General features: G+C 40.6%; 2 protein-coding genes across 2 annotated transcripts; one reads left to right on the top strand and one right to left on the bottom strand.

Annotated features, from left to right (window-relative positions):
- The first annotated feature begins 639 nt into the window (after window positions 1–639).
- igbp1 (immunoglobulin (CD79A) binding protein 1) lies at window positions 640–6,064 on the top strand. The gene is made up of 6 exons (XM_076987709.1): window positions 640–883; window positions 2,482–2,796; window positions 3,179–3,374; window positions 3,589–3,665; window positions 3,899–4,008; window positions 4,283–6,064. Exons 1-6 carry the CDS (start codon window positions 672–674, stop codon window positions 4,420–4,422), a joined length of 1,050 nt encoding a protein of 349 aa, XP_076843824.1. The 5' UTR covers window positions 640–671; the 3' UTR covers window positions 4,423–6,064.
- A 6,979-nt stretch (window positions 6,065–13,043) lies between these two features.
- On the bottom strand, window positions 13,044–22,273 carry LOC143488802 (uncharacterized). The gene is made up of 9 exons (XM_076987710.1): window positions 22,113–22,273; window positions 21,802–21,904; window positions 17,181–17,348; window positions 16,860–16,914; window positions 14,480–14,562; window positions 14,188–14,253; window positions 13,825–13,905; window positions 13,525–13,648; window positions 13,044–13,282 (listed from the first exon to the last, which is right to left on the bottom strand). Exons 1-9 carry the CDS (start codon window positions 22,186–22,188, stop codon window positions 13,205–13,207), a joined length of 834 nt encoding a protein of 277 aa, XP_076843825.1. The 5' UTR covers window positions 22,189–22,273; the 3' UTR covers window positions 13,044–13,204.
- Between the last annotated feature and the right edge of the window lie 227 nt (window positions 22,274–22,500).

Genomic DNA, 22,500 nt, shown 5'->3' with positions numbered 1-22,500 from the left:
AAACAAATACATGATTACAGATCGTGTCCCCGTGCTGGTAGGATGTTGGAGACGTTGAACTGTCAAATATGAAGCTCTTGTACTGGGAACACCTTTAAACACCCATTACTCATGTTATCAGCGCATGGACCACACCAAAGACCATGCGTTACTCTAGTGGACTGGATTTTAATGATCAAACTGTAGAAGAGACTCTACTGGAGCACATGCTAATATGTGTTTAATTTGTTTGTTTAATTTGTTTTCTATTTAAAACAACCATAACTTTATTTTTATACCTTTAGCACAAGGTTAAAGGTTAAGTTTAGAGTTATAGGAGGTCAGTGTGGGATACCAAGGCCGGACAGAAAAAGGACCCTCGATTTAGGATGGAATAAAAGAAAATGACAAAATCTCTATTTCTGGTTCGGCTTTCTGGACATTTTTGTGTTTCTCAGTTCTCAGTACGTCTCAGTTGTTATTTTGTTATACTGATCATGTGCTTAGCTGATTTAGGCTACAGACACAGACCTGCATAAACACACTTCACACGGAAGAAGAGGTGTGGAGTTAGACTGCGCTCTTCCGCCCTCTCGCGTTCAGAGTGAGGAACTGCAGCCACCTAAGATATAACGCAACGGGACACGGAAACGACGGAAGCCGATTTAGACCAAACCCTCTCGGAAAGCAAGATGGCGTCTGCGGACAGCACCGTCCGAGGCCGGAGCGGCGAGCAGGAGGCGCCCCGCCTGGCGGAGATGTTGGACCGGGGGTGGAGGTTGTACGAGGAGGTGGAGAGCACCAGCGAGCCCACTGGGTCTAATCCGGTCCAGGTGAAAATCAAACGAGGCCTAATGAGGCTGCAGGAGGCGGCGGGCATGCTGGAGCAGCTGGACCTGTTCAGGTGGGGAGACCCGGGCGGCTGGGGGGGTCCGGGGGAGTCCGGGGGGGTCCGGGAGGGTCCGGGGGGGTTTGGGGCGCCCTACACGCGGACGTGTAGTCACTGGACCGGGCCGCGGCAGTGTTAGTGGACCGACACCTCACACCATGTTGGTGTTCATGAAGGTTCATGGAGGTTCTGTGGTCTGTGCTCGGTACTGGTCGTGTTCTCTTACTGTAAGGTGTGTCGGACTGGTAAATAAACAGTATTGTAGGTACGGCGAGTTAATGTTGAGTTTTGTGATGGTGTTGGTGTCACAGAGTCGCTGTTGTGTTACTGTAGTATCAGTTTAACACACTGGAGCTGGCACTATTACTCTGTGCTAGTCATAGCTGGTGGTACAAGACGGTTGTGTTGTTGTTGAGTGTGTGTGTGTGTGTGTTGTTGACTGTGTGTGTTTACTTGTGAGTGTGTGTGTGTGTGTCTGTGTGTGTTTACTTGTGTGTGTGTGTGTGTGTGTGTTGTTGACTGTGTGTGTTTACTTGTGAGTGTGTGTTGTTGACTGTGTGTGTGTGTGTGTGTGTGTGTGTGTGTTGTTGACTGTGTGTGTGTGTGTGTGTGTGTGTGTTGTTGACTGTGTGTGTGTGTGTGTGTGTGTGTGTGTTGTTGACTGTGTGTGTGTGTGTGTGTGTGTGTTGTTGACTGTGTGTGTGTGTGTGTGTGTGTGTGTGTGTGTGAGTGAGTGAATGTTTTTTGTGTGTGTGTTTATATATGTGTTGGGTGTATGTACGTGTGTTGACTGTGTGTATCTGTGTGTGCACTTGTGTGTTGACCGTGTGTTCGTGTGTGTGTTTATGTGTTTGTGTGTGTGTGTTTCAGTCGTAACGAGGAGTTGGACGAGGTCTCCACGGCGTGTGTGTGTGTGTGTGTGTTGACGGTGTGTGTGTGTTTGTTTCAGTCGTAACGAGGAGTTGGACGAGGTCTCCACGGCGTGTGTGTGTGTGTGTGTGTGTTGACGGTGTGTGTGTGTTTGTTTCAGTCGTAACGAGGAGTTGGACGAGGTCTCCACGGCGTGTGTGTGTGTGTGTGTGTGTTGATGGTGTGTGTGTGTGTGTGTGTGTGTGTTTCAGTCGTAACGAGGAGTTGGACGAGGTCTCCACGGCGTTTGTGTGTGTGTGTGTGTTGACGGTGTGTGTGTGTGTGTGTGTGTGTGTTTCAGTCGTAACGAGGAGTTGGACGAGGTCTCCACGGCGTGTGTGTGTGTGTTGACGGTGTGTGTGTGTGTGTGTGTTTCAGTCGTAACGAGGAGTTGGACGAGGTCTCCACGGTGTGTGTGTGTGTTGACGGTGTGTGTGTGTGTGTGTTTCAGTCGTAACGAGGAGTTGGACGAGGTCTCCACGGCGTGTGTGTGTGTGTGTGTGTTGACGGTGTGTGTGTGTGTGTGTGTTTCAGTCGTAACGAGGAGTTGGACGAGGTCTCCACGGCGTGTGTGTGTGTGTGTGTGTTGACGGTGTGTGTGTGTGTGTGTGTGTGTTTCAGTCGTAACGAGGAGTTGGACGAGGTCTCCACGGCGTGTGTGTGTGTGTGTGTGTTGACGGTGTGTGTGTGTGTGTGTGTTTCAGTCGTAACGAGGAGTTGGACGAGGTCTCCACGGCGGATCTGAAGTTCCTGCTGCTGCCGGTTCTGCTGGCGTCTCTGACGCTGAAGCAGGTGAGCGGGTCACACCGTCTGGACCACCTGAGCTCCGCCCGCTCCAACTTCCACCTCTTCCTCCGCCACTGTAAAGACTACGACATCAGCACCTTCCACCTGCCCCCAGACCAGGAGGAGGGAGCGGACACGCCCACGGGGGAGGAGCCCGACTCACGGGGGCCCGCCCCCCGCTCCCAGCCTGACCTGATCGCCATGGCAACACAGAGACAAGCCAAAATTGAGAGGTAGGGCGGTAGTAGTGATCTGTAGTGATCTGTTGTGATCTGTTTGTGGTGGTGGAAGACTAACTTGAAGAACATTTGATGCAGAGCCGGAGTGGCTAATCGGGAGATTCGGGAGGATTCCCGATGGGCCGGCTCATGTCAATCTCTAGTTTGGGCCGATTGGGAGGGAAAAATAATTTTGGGCCGGATTTGGGCATGAAACTCCCGGGCTGAAAAAGTGTCCCACTCCGGCCCTGATTTGATGTACATGGTACTTCCTGTGGAGATGTTTGATTCACAGTTACTCCTGAGAAGGGAAATGCATGATTTGTCATATGTGTACGTGTGTGTGTGTGTGTGTGTGTGTGTGTGTGTGTGTGTGTGTGTGTGTGTGTGGTTCTAGGTTTAAGCAGCGCAAGGCCACGGAGGCCAAGCTGGCGGAGGTGCGTGCGCTGGTGGACGGCGGTTCCACGGATGACGAGCTGGTGAGGGAGCTTCACCTGCTGCAGATACGCCGCTGGATCCCACTGGCCATCGAGGAGATCGAGTCCATCGACCAGGAGATCCAGATCCTCAAGAGGATGGATGTTCTCAAACAGGTCCTCTACCTCCATCACTGTTACGCTTCACTCTGAGTCAGGATAAAATTATTCATTGTCAATAAATTTCATTAAAGTAAAGCTTCTCTCTCTCTCCTCTCTCTCCCCCCATCTCTCTCTCTCTCTCTCTCTCCTCTCTCTCCCCCATCTCTCTCTCTCTCTCCTCTCTCTCCCCCAATCTCTCTCTCTCTCTCTTTATTGTCCCATCTCTCAGAATCCAGTCCCACCATCTCTACCCAGAAAGCCCCCCATGAAGCCGTTCATCCTCACTAAAGATGCAATGCAGGCCAAGTAAGTGTGTGAGTGTGTGAGTGTGTGTGTGTGTGTGTGTACATGTGGTCGGCCCGAGGTCAGGTTTTGGGCATGGTCTGGACACCTGTTTGTCCTGTGAGCTGCTTGTGAACTGAGCAACAGTAGTTAACTTTACAGTGATGGGCATTGTTAGTGTCACTAGGTATTGTAAAGGAAATACCTTGTGTTTCTTGATCTATAAGTGTGTGTGTGTGTGTGTGTGTGTGTTGCAGAGTGTTTGGAGAAGGGTACCCCAGTCTCCCTACCATGACTGTTGATGACTGGTATGAGCAGCACAGGAAAAAAGGATGCTTACCTGACCAGGGAATATCGCAGGGAACAGGTACACACACACACACACACAGGGAAGGTTAGCCAAACAAGGAATTGAATATTACATTATTTTTTCCAAGCAGTGCCTTCCACGGTCTTAAGGTTGCTTTACAGGAACAATAAAGCACACACACACGGTGATGCACCCTGACTGGTGTGTGTGTGTGTCCACATTTATATGGAAAATGAGTGTTCATTTTGTGCCTATGGAAAGCTTACACATATTTTTTCTGTTACCCTAACCCTTATGTTGGCTGTCTGCTAAAACGTCTTTTTTGTCACAGTGGACGTCGATGCAGAGGAACGAGAGAAGGAGAGGAGGGAGGAAGAGGATGATGAAGAGGCCTTGCAGAAGGCGAGAAACTGGGATGACTGGAAAGACACACACCAGAGAGGATATGGCAATCGCAAGAACATGGGCTGAGCTCACACACTCTCGGAAGTAGACTCTCACACACACACACACACACACACACACACACACACACACACACACACTCTCAACCTGTTGATCGGCCTTTTATACACACACACACACACACACACACACACACACACACTCTCAACTGGAAAAATATTGGATGGCCTTACACACAATCCACTTCATTCAAGAAAAACACACACACATTTTTCAAATGCTGCCTCTGTGTGTGTGTGTGTGTGTGTGTGTGTGTGTGTGTGTGTGTGTGTGTGTGTAGGCACGTGTGTGTGTGTGTGTGTGTGTAGGCACACGTGTGTGTGTGTGTGTGTGTGTGTGTGTGTGTGTGTGTAGGCACACGTGTGTGTGTGTGTGTGTGTGTAGGCACCTGCATTTCTGAAATGACCTTTTCCATCTCTGGCTACAGGTGGTGTACGTGCTGCAATTCTAGTACATTTATAAACATTTTAGAAACGTGCATATGACTTTTTTTTTTCTTTCTTTCACAACTGTGGTTCTGTGCAAAAGTAAAATACTGGTACTTTACACGTTTTGAAACCCACATGTAACTAATCATCATATGTAACTAATCACAATATATTTGATCACACGTGCCCCACACGTGCCCCACACGTGCCCCACACGTGCCCCACACGTGCCCCACACGTGCCCCACACGTGCCCCACACGTGCCCCACACGTTTAATCGAATGGCAGTTGGATGTGTTCTGTACTTGCAGCACTACCATGTCTGAGCCACTATTGGGAATATTGGGGTTTAGTAACTGGCAAAAAATGTGTATCTTGGAATTTCTGGTGGACATTATATGTATTTAAATAGCATTGAACTGCTTGAGAAATCAAGTTAAAATTGTGAGATTTTGAAACCAAATGTTTCTTGTTCTCAGGAGTTTTAGGCATGAAATTGGTAAAACTAGAATACATATTCACATGTTGTGAAACGGAAATGGTTTGAGTGCTTCAGAAAAGTCCGGTGAGAGATTGTTACAGGCTAATTTGGGATTATCGCAGTCTTCTAAAATTAAGAATCAAATCTAAAGCCCTGTCTGGAGTCCTTGAGTTCAACCACTTGCTTTGACCCTTACACCAACACCTTTGTTTTGGCTCTGATGTAGAGATCCTGTGTGTGTCCCACTGATTTCATACAATGTGCATGCCAATGAATGTCTTTTGGATTCAGTTTTGATATTTTGCCTCTTTCTGACTTTTGGCAGATTTAAACTGTCTTGGGTTTTTATGGTTAAAGAACTTTGAGTTGTGTTTCAGGAGAGTCTCACAGACTCCTACCATGACACAGTTCATGCAGAAGTCATCGCAATGGCAGAAATTTGACCTCTGATGGGGGGCTTTGATTCTTTAAAGAAGCCATTAGTCAAATGCAGCTCTGTGCATAGAACCAGATGTTTTAATCTAGACTCACCAGTGTAATTAAGGAGTCTGGCCTTATAGTCAAGCAGGCTTGTCTCTACATAGTCAGAGTCGAAAACCTATTTCTCATGTCAAAATCCTTGGAGTGGCACTGGATTTGTTGAGAGCTTGTTTGACACCAGTAATGCCACAACGGTTCAGTGGCGTGAAAAGGAACCTTTTGCTTATTTAAGTGCATTAAAGATTAAATTAAAGATGAACAGTCCCTGTATGCAGTCTTTCTGTGTCCAGTGTTTTGTGATGTGACCTAGAATGATTAAACAATGGTATATTAATATACCCTCGATAAACGGTCTGCTCTCTTTTTAGGATGATTCATGCAGTTCTACATTTCTGATTTTTCTTACTTATTCTCTTACAGTTGGAGACATTCTTACCTATAGTGTTGATCACAGTTGTTTCATTTTATAACTTTAATGCACTAAAGAATTTTCTGTCACTGACATTGCCTATTACAACTTTGTAGCCCTTCACAACACGTAGTTGGACACGTTTGCTTAGTTTGAACAAAAACATTTTTTAAATGTTTTTTTGTCTCTCTGAGGCAACTGTTCCATGTTTCTGAAGTGTTATGCTGACACCAAAAGATACTAAAAGTAATAATTACGTTCTGACGAGGTTAAGTCTAGCTATAGTAAAGAATGTATGAACAACGACTCAAAGATTTAAACAGTTTTGGGAAATGTGTGTTCTGTGTGCAGGTTGCTGAACAATCAGACGAGATGGTAAGGCTAGATGTGCAGTGTGAGGTTCCATGTATAATCGCAGGGTTGCCAACTCTCACGCATTGAGCATGAGACACACGCATTTGACCGTCTTCACACGCCATACATCCAATTTCTCACGCTGAAAAAAATTTAGTTTATTTACCTCTGATCCACATCTGATTCAATGAGTTACTAGTTCGCTCTGGCGCCAACCACTGGCGATCGATCACTTTAGGTACAGCAGAGAGGAAACATTAACATATAATAATTAATGTGTCCATTTGACACCCCCCCCCCTCAAATCTCCGTCAAAGTGATTTTGAAAAGTTGGCAACCCTGTAATCGGCGTTATTACTTTAGTGTATAAACATTTATACTGTTTTTGGAATATTGTATGTGCATATGTTGATAGTATGGCTTTTTTTTTGCAGCTGCTAAGACAAAAAAATTGATCCTCATAGCACAATTTCTTAAACAACATAATGGCATTTTACTTTATGGTGTAAATGTACTGAATATGCAGAAATAACCACTATATATGGGAGACCTCTGACAGACCTTCACAGCAGACTACAAACTAAACACTCAAACACATGGTAGTAGTCTTTTCCATTTGTCACTTCTGTGTGTAGTCACAGATATGAAAGACTAATCATCTGATATTTGTGTGTAGTGTTTAGATGCAAAAATATGGTTTTAGCAGGAGATGCAAGAGTTTTGGTTGAAGTGTGCTTTTTCCAAATGTGTGAGATGTTTTGCCTGTTGTGTGTGTGTGTAGCATTGGCTGCTGTGTGTTAAGTTTTGACAAAAGAGACATAGTTTCAGAAATTGGGTCTTAGCATCTGCAAAAAACTAAATTGAAATAGGTAAGGTTTACTGTACTATCAGTTTTGACTGTTTTTTTCTCTCAAAAAAAACAATTTTGCTTTAATTAATCATTTATGAACGATTCAAATAACAGCAAATTTTTGTCTCACGTACAGTGGAACCCTTTTAGGTTTCTGTTTCTGCATGAATGTGATGTAAAACAGATCACACAAGTCCTAAACATAAATGGAGAACGAAATCAAATAATAATAAATGTTGAGGAAAATGATTCAATATTACATCTATACACTTATGTATAGGCTATACACTTATGTAAGATTATAGATCAGGGGGACTCTAATAGAAATGATAAATCTTTTTTTCAAAGACTCAAGGGGCCATTTATTGGGACCGTGCATGATAACGTATCATAACAATATATATCGTATAACATTTATAACATTTTCCTTTTTATTCAAAACAAAATATTACCTAAAATAAAAATATAATTTGCGTTTGGGCATACATTAAAATGATTCATTATCTCTGAATCCGTGAACGGCTTCATGTGCTTCGCCAAAACAAAAAAATGGAGGCAGTCCCCAGCCTCGTCTTGAGATCGCGGTGCGCGATTTCAAAATAAGAGCGGATAGCGCAATTGAAAAAAAAAATCATAAAATTTTTTTTATAACTTTTCAAAACAGCTCGCGAGCCAGAAATAGATGCCCAAAGGGCCTAAAAAGGCCCGTGGGCCGATATTTGAGTACGGGGGTTATAGATTTATGTAAGTTTATATACTTATATAAGACTAGACTTCTGTAAGGCTATAGACTTATGTAAGATTATAGAATAATGACATAAAATTATAGACTTATGTAAGGCTTTATATTTGTGTAAGATTATAGGCTTATGTAAGGCTATACATTTGTGTAAGATTATAGACTTGGGACGGACAGGGACGCACAACGGGCCGGATGTGGCCCGCGGGCCGCTGTTTGCCCAGGTTTGGGCTATACACTTAGGTAGGGCTATAGACTTATGTAAGATTATAGAATAATGACAAAATTATACTTATGTAGGCTAAGGCTTTACATTTGTGTAAGATTATAGACTTATGTAAGGCCATACACTTATGTAAGATTATAGACTTGTGAGGCTATACATTTGTGTAGGATTATAGACTTGTGGGGCTATATATTTGTGTAAGATTATACACTTATGTAAGACTAGACTTATGTAAGGCTATACACTTAGGTAAGGCTAAGGTAAGGTAAGGTAAGGTAGACTTATGTAAGATTATACAATAATGACAAAATTATAGACTTATGTAAGGCTATACATTTATGTAAGATTATAGACTTGTGAGGCTATACATTTGTGTAAGATTATAGACTTATGTAAGGCTTTACACTTATGAAAGGCTATACACTTATGTTGTGAGGCTGCACATTTGTGTAAGATTATAGACTTATGTAAGGCTATACATTTGTGTAAGATTATAGACTTATGTAAGGCTATACATTTGTAAGATTATAGACTTGAGGTTATACATTTGTGTAAGATTATAGACTTATGTAAGGCTATACATTTATGTAAGATTATAGATTTGTGAGGCTATACATTTGTTTAAGACTATAGACTTATGTAAGGCTTTACACTTATGTAAGATTATAGATTTGTGAGGCTATATATTTGTGTAAGATTATAGACTTATGTAAGGCTTTACACTTATGTAAGGCTACACACTTATGTTGTGAGGCTATACATTTGTGTAAGATTATAGACTTATGTAAGGCTATACATTTGTGTAAGATTATAGACTTGTGAGGCTATACATTTGTGTAAGATTATAGACTTATGTACGGCTATACATTTATGTAAGATTATAGATTTGTGAGGCTATACATTTGTGTAAGATTATAGACTTGTGTAAGGCTATACATTTATGTAAGATTATAGATTTGTGAGGCTATACATTTGTGTAAGATTATAGACTTATGTAAGGCTATACATTTGTGAAAGATTAGACTTGTGAGGTTATACATTTGTGTAAGATTATAGACTTATGTAAGGCTTTACACTTATGTAAGGCTATACACTTATGTTGTGAGGCTATACATTTGTGTAAGATTATAGACTTATGTAAGGCTATACATTTATGTAAGATTATAGATTTGTGAGGCTATACATTTGTGTAAGATTATAGACTTGTGTAAGGCTATACATTTATGTAAGATTATAGACTTGTGAGGCTATACATTTATGTAAGAGTATAGACTTATGTAAGGCTATACACTTATGTTGTGAGGCTATACATTTGTGTAAGATTATAGACTTATGTAAGGCTATACATTTGTGAAAGATTAGACTTGTGAGGTTATACATTTGTGTAAGATTATAGACTTATGTAAGGCTATACATTTATGTAAGATTATAGATTTGTGAGGCTATACATTTGTGTAAGATTATAGACTTGTGTAAGGCTATACATTTATGTAAGATTATAGATTTGTGAGGCTATACATTTGTGTAAGATTATAGACTTATGTAAGGCTTTACTTATGTAAGGCTATACATTTATGTAAGATTATAGACTTATGTAAGGCTATACATTTGTGTAAGATTATAGACTTATGTAAGGCTATACATTTGTGTAAGATTATAGACTTATGTAAGGCTATACATTTGTGAAAGATTAGACTTGTGAGGTTATACATTTGTGTAAGATTATAGACTTATGTAAGGCTATACATTTATGTAAGATTATAGATTTGTGAGGCTATACATTTGTGTAAGATTATAGACTTATGTAAGGCTTTACTTATGTAAGGCTATACATTTATGTAAGATTATAGACTTATGTAAGGCTATACATTTGTGTAAGATTATAGACTTATGTAAGGCTATACATTTGTGTAAGATTATAGACTTATGTAAGGCTATACATTTGTGAAAGATTAGACTTGTGAGGTTATACATTTGTGTAAGATTATAGACTTATGTAAGGCTATACATTTATGTAAGATTATAGACTTGTGAGGTTATACATTTGTGTAAGATTATAGACTTATGTAAGGCTATACATTTATGTAAGATTATAGATTTGTGAGGCTATACATTTGTGTAAGATTATAGACTTATGTAAGGCTTTACTTATGTAAGGCTATACATTTATGTAAGATTATAGACTTATGTAAGGCTATACATTTGTGTAAGATTATAGACTTATGTAAGGCTATACATTTGTGTAAGATTAGACTTGGAGGTTATACATTTGTGTAAGATTATAGACGTATGTAAGGCTATACATTTATGTAAAATTATAGATTTGTGAGGCTATACATTTGTGTAAGATTATAGACTTGTGTAAGGCTATACATTTATGTAAGATTATAGATTTGTGAGGCTATACATTTGTGTAAGATTATAGACTTATGTAAGGCTTTACACTTATGTAAGGCTATACACTTATGTTGTGAGGCTATACATTTGTGTAAGATTATAGACTTATGTAAGGCTATACATTTATGTAAGATTATAGACTTGTGAGGCTATACATTTATGTAAGAGTATAGACTTATGTAAGGCTATACATTTGTGTAAGATTATAGACTTATGTAAGGCTATACATTTATGTAAGATTAGACTTGTGAGGTTATACATTTATGTAAGATTATAGACTTATGTAAGGCTATACATTTATGTAAGATTATAGATTTGTGAGGCTATACATTTGTGTAAGATTATAGACTTGTGTAAGGCTATACATTTATGTAAGATTATAGATTTGTGAGGCTATACATTTGTGTAAGATTATAGACTTGTGTAAGGCTATACATTTATGTAAGATTATAGATTTGTGAGGCTATACATTTGTGTAAGATTATAGACTTATGTAAGGCTTTACACTTATGTAAGGCTATACATTTATGTAAGATTATAGACTTATGTAAGGCTATACATTTGTGTAAGATTATAGACTTATGTAAGGCTATACATTTGTGTAAGATTAGACTTGGAGGTTATACATTTGTGTAAGATTATAGACGTATGTAAGGCTATACATTTATGTAAAATTATAGATTTGTGAGGCTATACATTTGTGTAAGATTATAGACTTGTGTAAGGCTATACATTTATGTAAGATTATAGATTTGTGAGGCTATACATTTGTGTAAGATTATAGACTTATGTAAGGCTTTACACTTATGTAAGGCTATACACTTATGTTGTGAGGCTATACATTTGTGTAAGATTATAGACTTATGTAAGGCTATACATTTATGTAAGATTATAGACTTGTGAGGCTATACATTTATGTAAGAGTATAGACTTATGTAAGGCTATACATTTGTGTAAGATTATAGACTTATGTAAGGCTATACATTTATGTAAGATTATAGATTTGTGAGGCTATACATTTGTGTAAGATTATAGACTTATGTAAAGCTTTACACTTATGTAAGGCTATACATTTATGTAAGATTATAGACTTATGTAAGGCTATACATTTGTGTAAGATTATAGACTTATGTAAGGCTATACATTTGTGTAAGATTAGACTTGGAGGTTATACATTTGTGTAAGATTATAGACGTATGTAAGGCTATACATTTATGTAAAATTATAGATTTGTGAGGCTATACATTTGTGTAAGATTATAGACTTGTGTAAGGCTATACATTTATGTAAGATTATAGATTTGTGAGGCTATACATTTGTGTAAGATTATAGACTTATGTAAGGCTTTACACTTATGTAAGGCTATACACTTATGTTGTGAGGCTATACATTTGTGTAAGATTATAGACTTATGTAAGGCTATACATTTATGTAAGATTATAGACTTGTGAGGCTATACATTTATGTAAGAGTATAGACTTATGTAAGGCTATACATTTGTGTAAGATTATAGACTTATGTAAGGCTATACATTTGTGTAAGATTAGACTTGTGAGGTTATACATTTATGTAAGATTATAGACTTATGTAAGGCTATACATTTATGTAAGATTATAGATTTGTGAGGCTATACATTTGTGTAAGATTATAGACTTGTGTAAGGCTATACATTTATGTAAGATTATAGATTTGTGAGGCTATACATTTGTGTAAGATTATAGACTTATGTAAGGCTTTACACTTATGTAAGGCTATACACTTATGTTGTGAGGCTATACATTTGTGTAAGATTATAGACTTATGTAAGGCTATACATTTGTGTAAGATTATAGACTTATGTAAGGCTTTACACTTATGTAAGGCTATACATTTATGTAAGATTATAGACTTATGTAAGGCTATACATTTGTGTAAGATTATAGACTTATGTAAAGCTATACATTTGTGTAAGATTAGACTTGTGAGGTTATACATTTGTGTAAGATTATAGACTTATGTAAGGCTATACATTTATGTAAGATTATAGATTTGTGAGGCTATACATTTGTGTAAGATTATAGACTTATGTAAGGCTTTACACTTATGTAAGGCTATACACTTATGTAAGGCTATACATTTATGTAAGAGTATAGGCTTATGTAAGGCTTAAAAATGGTTAAAAATGCCTCATTCTCGTTCTCTTAATATAGCTTTAGTAATATGTTACATTAGTAAATTAGTCCTCCATTTTCAAACATTTCCGCACAACAAGTTTGAAGTAAGGTTGAATTTATTTAGTCAGTTTATCAGTACGTGTTGATGGAAGATCTCATTTGAAAGTCAGCCTTGTATATCAAAGATTTATTACATACACTATTAATACTGATTTATTGAAGAAACTGTTTCGTTATTGTACACGTCCACATTCAAACGCTCCATCCAGGATCATGGCCGACTGAACTGTGCTCGTGGGAAGGTTGCCAGGGTGATAGAGTTGTCAGGGGCAACAGGAGCTGCAGAATACTACACAAATGAAAGACAGGCCACACAACTGTGAGTTACATAGTCCGACGGCAACTACAGTTTCATCAGCTGAAGATGTTTCCTCTACATTCACGTCTGAACAGAATCTTCATGAGTGTTATATTCTCCTCATAATGCCATGATTGAGTGTTCTTCATCCATTCTTTGTTGATTAAATTCAAACACCTATGGTTCGGTTTCTATGCATCTACATTAAGGTTGTTAAAACTGTGTGTGAATACCTGAACACCAACTCTGTTGTTCGGGCGGTGGTCCTGGTGAAGATCTGAAGGTCCATTGTCCTCATATGGGTTCCTTGCTTTAGCATATGGGTTACTGAACACCTGCCCTGATCCTGCTATATAGCTTCAACACACACACACACACCTGTGTAAGCAGCATACATGAACGACACACACCCATGTAAGCAGTGTACATCATTTGTAAATCAAGCAGTTAAGCGGGTACACTATCACAGTGTATTAAGATTTCTAAAGATAAGAAGCATTCTTTGAAGCTTGGTGCAGTATTATCTCGGGTACCTGTAGGGCTGTGGGGACCCTCCTAGAACTGGCCTATCAAAGCGGCCTTCAGCATCAGTGTGTCGTATGTCACCAGGTGTGCTGTTCACAAATAAAAAACGGGTATGTCCATACACTTGCTCACATTGATTCACACAATACAGAAAAAAAAACTATGACTGTGTGTGTGTGTGTGTGTGTGTGTGTGTGTGTGTACACCTGTACCTGTAGGGAGTGTGGGTGTGTGTATACACCTGTACCTGTAGGGGGGACCATGAGTGTGTGTGTCTGTATACACCTGAACCTGTGGGGAGGACCGTGTGTGTACACACACCTGTATCTGTAGGGAGGACCATAAGTGTGTGTGTGTATATACACCTGTACCTGTAGGTAGGACGATGCCCTCCTGTTTGTGGTCTATCAGACACTGGGTGCATATTACCAGATGTACTGCAGACAGAAAGCGCAACAGCCAAGCTGAAAACTGTATTAACTTACAATAGTGACAAGTATTAAACTACAGGCCATAAACCCTGAGCACTGGGGGGGGGGGGGGGGGGGGGGGGTTGAGCAGGAGTCCAGCAGGAACAGGACACCACACCATCCCAATCAGTGTCGAGACAGGCTGAGCAGGACCCTGGAGTGGAAAACACACCTGAAAGCTCGTCCTACTCACCTATACGGTTGTGAGGTTACAGCTGCCATGGGAACGCCCCCCTGCAGTGATCTTGGAGCAGGGGAGGGGCCTTTTGGACCAGTCTGGAGGGGTGAATACAATAATCTAAATAAATTACGCAAAGGGGGAGGGACTTGGAAAACAGGAATTTCAAAATAGCATAAATTACAAATAAGAAAAAAAAAATCAAAAACGTGAGACACACATCACATACTTCATGACAGACTTCACCGTTAGTTTCGCTGGTATTTGGACACCGGAGTTCTTATATTACAAAGATTTGCCCTGAATGAAACATCTGAATGAAGCTCTGAGATTATGGGATTATGCTCATGAGAAAACATGAAGAGCAGATTAGAGTCTCCGTGTTGATCTATTTGTTTATGTGAGTTTCTCAAACACAATGAAAATATCCACATCCACACTTCAGATGCCACTGGTAATGGTGTGTAGTGCACGACTGTTCCACTGTTAACTGTGTGTAGTACACGACTGTTCCACTGTTAACGGTGTGTAGCGCACGACTGTTCCACTGTTAATGGTGTGTAGTATACGACTGTTCCACTGTTAACGGTGTGTAGTGCACGACTGCTCCACTGTTAACGGTGTGTAGTGCACGACTGTTCCACTGTTAACTGTGTGTAGTACACGACTGTTCCACTGTTAACGGTGTGTAGTATACGACTGTTCCACTGTTAACGGTGTGTAGTATACGACTGTTCCACTGTTAACGGTGTGTAGTATACGACTGTTCCACTGTTAAAGGTGTGTATTACACGACTGTTCCACTGTTAAAGGTGTGTATTACACGACTGTTCCACTGTTAACTGTGTATTACACGACTGTTCCACTGTTAACTGTGTGTAGTGCACAACTGTTCCACTGTTAACTGTGTGTATTACACGACTGTTGCACTGTTAACGGTGTGTAGTGCACGACTGTTCAACTGTTAACGGTGTGTAGTGCACGACTGTTCCACTGTTAACGGTGTGTATTACACGACTGTTCCACTGTTAACGGTGTGTAGCGCACGACTGTTCCACTGTTAACGGTGTGTAGCGCACGACTGTTCCACTGGTAATGGTGTGTAGTATACGACTGTTCCACTGTTAACGGTGTGTAGTACACGACTGTTCCACTGTTAACGGTGTGTAGCGCACGACTGTTCCACTGTTAATGGTGTGTAGTATACGACTGTTCCACTGTTAACGGTGTGTAGTGCACGACTGTTCCACTGTTAACGGTGTGTAGTGCACGACTGTTCCACTGTTAACTGTGTGTAGTACACGACTGTTCCACTGTTAACGGTGTGTAGCGCACGACTGTTCCACTGTTAACGGTGTGTAGTATACGACTGTTCCACTGTTAACGGTGTGTAGTATACGACTGTTCCACTGTTAACGGTGTGTATTACACGACTGTTCCACTGTTAAAGGTGTGTATTACACGACTGTTCCACTGTTAACTGTGTATTACACGACTGTTCCACTGTTAACTGTGTGTAGTGCACAACTGTTCCACTGTTAACGGTGTGTATTACACGACTGTTGCACTGTTAACGGTGTGTAGCGCACGACTGTTCCACTGTTAACGGTGTGTATTACACGACTGTTCCACTGTTAACGGTGTGTAGCGCATGACTGTTCCACTGTTAACGGTGTGTAGCGCACGACTGTTCCACTGTTAACGGTGTGTAGCGCACGACTGTTCCACTGTTAACGGTGTGTAGCGCACGACTGTTCCACTGTTAAAGGTGTGTATTACACGACTGTTCCACTGTTAACTGTGTGTAGTGCACGACTGTTCCACTGTTAATGGTGTGTATTACACGACTATTCCACTGTTAATGGTGTGTAGTGCATGACTTTCACATGAGAATCCTGGCATCCACTTTTAACACTAAACTCTAAACTCTGAGGGTATCAAAGTGGAGAATGCAGGGTAATCCACTCCCTACACCACACGATCATCTGGTAAGATAACTGTTTAATATCCTGAAATCAGGAGACCTCTTGTGAGATTCACCGTCAGTGTGTCTGACTATCTTGCGGAGCAGGTGAGTCCCATCTCTGACTCCGCCCCCTAAAGCCCCACCCTCCTTTTCTGCTGCATGATATCTATGCCTGTTTTCTCAGGCTAATAAAGATTAGATGAGTTCATCACAGTGACGGTTTTCCCCATCTACTGCCATACAGCATGTGAATGATTGACATAATTCCTACAGAGTATCAGGTAGAGATTAACCCGAACTAGGACGGCTGGAACAGAGGTGTGTTGGAGGTGCTGTATGTTGATATACAAAGTGTATTTACAGTAATAAGAATGAGAGCAGGTGTAGCAGAGAGGCAAACACCAAATACACACACAAACAGTGACTCACGTTAACATCAGATGCAAAAACTATCCCGGGGAATGTGTTCTCTTCTTCTGGGGTCCTGAAGAATAAAAGAGCGGGTTAATGGATACAGAAGGTGAAAGGTCAACTTGTGAACCTTCTGGCACGGTCTGTCATTGTCAGCCGAGTTAACCAACTTTACCGTGGTACCATTTCTCTCTACAATCAAGCTGTCAGTACACAAAATGTGTACGGTCTGGCAGGCCCTAAAGGACTGTTAAGGAATGCTGGTTGTGGAAATCAGAAAGCTCTGCTCTGCTCGAGCGTGTGTGTGTGTGTGTGTGTGTGTGTGTGTGTTCATCTGACCTGGCACTCTTGCTGGATTTTCTGTAGAAGTGAATGACATGTACAGTCACTCCTACCACCAAAGCCAGAGTAATTCCAGGAAGTGAAGCCACCAGGGCAAATGTCAGCACACTCCACTTCTGTGTGCAGCTGTCATCAATGTAAAACTCACCAACGTAGTTATTACACCTACACACACAAGTGACAAGGTGATGTGTAAGGGCTTAACAGCAGACCAGTGTGATCAGTGGACACTGGTCAGGTCAGTGTGATCAGTAGACACTGGTCAGATCAGTAGATGCTAGTCATATCCTGCCCTCTAATAACCTGCATTAAGTGGCTGTCTATTGGTTATCCACAGTGATTGATTAATGACCTACAGCGATTGATTAATGACCCACAGTGATTAATAACCTACAGCGATTGATTAATGACCCACAGCGATTAATTAATGACCCAGCGATTGATTATTGACCTACAGTGATTGATTATTGACCTACAGTGATTGATAAATGACCTACAGCGATTGATTAATGACCCACACTGATTAATGACCTACAGTGATTGATTAATGATCCACAGTGATTAATGACCCACACTGATTGATTAATGACCCACAGCGATTGATTAATGACCTACAGCGATTGATTAATGACCTACGGCGATTGATTAATGACCCGCAGTGATTAATGACCCACAGCGATTAATGACCCACAGTGATTTATTAATGACCTACGGCAATTGAATAATGACCTACGGCCATTGATTAATGACCTACGGCAATTGATTAATGACCTACAGCCATTGATTAATGATAGGGGTGTGACGAGACACTCAGCTCACGAGACGAGACACGAGACTGGGTTCACGAGATTCGAGACAAGACGAGATTTTAAGAACACTAAAATTACAAATTATGTGACTGGACAACAGACTTTTATTAAAATTTTATTTAACTTTAAACATGCATTTTGAAATGTTTTATTATAACTCTTAACATGCATTATGTAAGAGACTGAAAAGTCCGTTGTAAAGCAGTTTTCGTCGTTAAGCGTGACCCTATATTTAAATAAAAACAATCCTAGATTTCTTTTTAATACTATTTCCAAACTTACAAAAAATCAAGCAGGCGCAGAACCTCAGATTCCAGTAAACCTCACTAGTAATGTATTTATAGATTTCTTTGATAATAAAATAGAGAGTATTAGACAAAATATAAAACCTTTTATTAGCAATACAACTGGTATGTCATCTGGTTTGGTTGATATTGATTTAAATTACATACCGGGAGAAAAACGTGATGCTTTTCATCCACTCCCACAATCAGAATTAGAGAAAATAATTTCTTCCTTAAATTGTGCTACCTGCACACTAGACTCGGTTCCATCAAAGTTATTAAAAGAGGTATTACCAGCGGTAACTGAACCTCTTCTAACTATAGTTAACTCATCCATTACAATAGGTCACATGCCCAAATCATGTAAATTAGCAGTTATTAAACCTCTGATTAAGAAACCAAATCTTGATCCTACTGTACTATCTAATTATAGACCCATTTCAAACACATCATTTATATCTAAGATCATAGAAAAAGCTGTTGCCCAGCAATTATGCCTATATCTGCATAGGCATCACATATTTGAAAAGTTCCAATCTGGTTTTAGGCCCCATCACAGTACTGAAACAGCATTAGTTAAAGTAACAAATGACCTCCTCCTTGCTTCAGATCAAGGTTATGTATCGCTGTTAGTGCTTCTTGATCTTAGTGCAGCTTTCGACACAATTGATCATAGGATCTTGCTAGAAAGGTTAGAACGCTGGGTTGGAGTCTCTGGCACAGCCCTTTCATGGTTTCATTCTTACTTAACAAATCGCTATCAGTTTGTAGAGCTCAATAATATTCCATCCAAACGTACAAAAGTTAAATATGGGGTCCCGCAAGGCTCCATTCTAGGACCACTATTATTTACATTATATATGCTACCACTGGGCACAGTTATAAACAAACATGGTGTCAATTTTCACTGCTATGCAGATGACACTCAACTTTACATATCAGCCAAACCTGATGACAAACTCAGTTTAAGAAAAATTGAGGCCTGTGTAAGAGATATTAAATGCTGGATGTCTCTAAACTTCCTCCAACTTAATGAGGACAAAACAGAAGTTCTCCTTCTGGGCCCTAAGGCCTCCAAACAGAAAATTCCAGATCTAATGCTTAATCTCGCAGGCTACCCCATTACACCTGGCACAGTAGCCAAAAACCTAGGCGTCATACTCGACTCTGACCTATCATTTGATAAATACATAGATAATACTACTAGGATAGCTTTTCTACATCTCCGTAACATTGCTAAATTAAGAAATGCATTATCACAGGATGATGCGGAAAAATTGGTGCACGCCTTAGCTCTAGATTAGACTACTGCAATGCACTACTGTCAGGATGTTCAAATAGGAATCTAAATAAACTTCAAATAGTTCAAAATGCCGCAGCCAGGGTTCTGACCAGAACTAGAAAATTTCAGCATATCAGTCCAGTCCTATCAGCCCTGCATTGGCTCCCAGTTAAATTCCGTATTGACTTTAAAATTCTTTTATTAACTTATAAAGCATTGCACGGGCTTGCTCCTGAGTACCTTCAGGAACTTATTTCCTATTACGAACCCCCACGCCCACTAAGATCACTGGGTGCTGGTCTTTTATTAGTTCCAAAAATTAATAAGGTAACAGCAGGGGGAAGAGCCTTTTCTTGTAAGGCCCCCCAGCTTTGGAATAATCTTCCTAAATGCATCCGGGACTCCGACACAGTCACAATCTTTAAGTCTAGGTTGAAAACCCACTTATTTAGTTTAGCGTTTGATAATTAATATCCCCCCTTAGATAAAAGTACAGATCCAGGGGTTCATAGACGAAGGGTTTTATGGTAGACTGGGGCGCTGGTGCTGTCGTCCTGTCACTGCTCGTGGTCACTCAAGTTTGTTGACAGTGCAGTGGACGGATGCCATTGTCTCAGAATGCCCCCAAGCCTATGTTACCTTCTGGTTCTGCCTTTTTAGCTAGGCTGTAATAATTTAACTAAATGCCGGAGTTGCTGCCACACTCCAGAAATGTTTATAATTTGACCTGTCCTGTATATGTCCTCATACAGAGCTAATTTTCCCTGTTTCATTTCTCCACATGGCTGCCCGCCTGCTTGAGGAATAATGAGATGAGGAGACCAGCGATCCATCCTGAGCCAGCCACCTCCTGCCTAACCGGATGCATACATCATGATTGACATTATTACATATTTTTCCTTTTCTTTCTCTTCTTTCTGTCTAAATTGTTGTTGTTGTCATGGTGACCGGTGTCGGCCAGAGGAGGATGGGTTCCCCCCCTGAGTCTTGGTTCCTCTCAAGGTTTCTTCCTCATGCAAAAAACTAGGGAGTTTTTCCTTGCCACTGTCGCCTTTGGCTTGCTCACTGGGGGCTTGGACTCGGCACTTGTAAAGCTGCTTTGTGACAACAACTGTTGTAAAAAGCGCTATATAAATAAAATTTGATTGATTGATTGATTGATACGCTTTGATCGTAAATACAGTATAGAAAAAACTAACAATGTTCTCGTGCGTACAGTGTGAGAAAGAGCGATCGCGTTACCGAGATGGGCTTATCGTACACAACACTCCACTACACTCCACAGTTCCTCCGCGCACCGCGCAAAATTAAATTAAAAGTCGTGGTAACTCCGGTCCGTTGTTATCCAGACCCGTCGTTAAGAGGGGACTCACTGTATTATGTACAAAAAAAAAGTTCTTCTCTGTCAATACAGAGTGCAAATAGTGCAAACTGAGCCTGACTAAGTATGTCACTGAATTTGCTGCAACTACACTGCCATGTTCATTTTTAAGAATATTAGCATCCCCACACTGCTCCCGATATCCTTTACTGTCTCAACTTGCCAAAGCGCCGTTCTGTCCCTGCTACCTCTGTTCAAGTGAGATATGTTGATTTGAGTACTGAGCTGTGGTGCAGCTGTAAATGTCTCTGCATCCTGCTCGTATTAGTCGCGGTGTACAGAATTATTTTCATACAATGTTTGCATATGTAGTGTCTTATCAGTCACTCTCTTGCCATTTATCATTTCCGCCGGGTTCCCAAAATGATGCCAAACAAACGATTTGAAAGTGGCGGGGCATCTTCAATAGTAATACCTGTATTTTCCCACATCATTGTGACGTCATCAAATCTCGCGAGACAGATTTTTAACACGAGAAATCTCGTGGAGTTGAGTCTCGCGAGATCACGAGACACGGAGATCTCGTCACACCCCTAATTAATGACCTACGGCGATTGATTAATGACCCACACTGATTAATGACCCACAGCGATTGATTAATGACCCACAGTGATTAATGACCCACACTGATTAATGACCCACAGTGATTTATTAATGACCTACGGCAATTGAATAATGACCTACGGCCATTGATTAATGACCTACGGCCATTGATTAATGACCCACAGCGATTGATTAATGACCCACACTGATTAATAACCCACAGTGATTTATTAATGACCTACGGCAATTGAATAATGACCTACAGCCATTGATTAATGACCCACAGCGATTGATGACCTGCAGTAAGGGGTTGATTTACCTGCAGTACGGCACGTTGGACTTGCAGAAGCACCTGCTAAATTCGTTACATTTCCATTCCAGTCTGCAGAGGTCATAGTCTGCAACACCTCCACACAGACTCTCTGCAGAAGCAACTCACAGTGAATTACAGCTATTTAGAGTCGATTAATGAACACCACACAAGAACGTGGTGACCTTCTACCATAAACCCTAACGTTACCCCCCACTTTGTCTTAATGTATATACATTACTGTAGATCTGAGCTCAACAGGTCACCAGCATGTTTATACTCCTGTGTCTGTAATCACTGCAAACAAACAACACACTTACCATCATCTGTGTCAGGCTGTCCATTCACACGAATGATTAACACAGCAGTAACACACACACACAGAAATACCCTCATATCCAACTAACGAACACGCTCACACACACACTCCGAGTAGTTCCTGAAAACTGAAAGACTGATACTGTTAATGGCTCTGGGTCAGTTACACTTTCTCTGTGGGCAGGAGATGCACTCCCCCTCCCCCTCCCCCTCACACACACACACACACACACACACACACACACACACACACACACTCCCCCTCACACACACACACACACACACACACACACACAACAATCTTTAATAGCAGAGAATGAAATCTCATTGCCTGGTAATCAAATCAAACCCTCCTCCAAAGGATATAAAAGTTATTTCCAAAACAAAACT

This window comes from Brachyhypopomus gauderio, unplaced genomic scaffold, assembly GCF_052324685.1.
Source record: "Brachyhypopomus gauderio isolate BG-103 unplaced genomic scaffold, BGAUD_0.2 sc54, whole genome shotgun sequence".
In the NCBI taxonomy this organism is placed as follows: Eukaryota; Metazoa; Chordata; class Actinopteri; order Gymnotiformes; family Hypopomidae; genus Brachyhypopomus; species Brachyhypopomus gauderio.
This window is presented reverse-complemented; position numbering and strand designations above follow the sequence as displayed.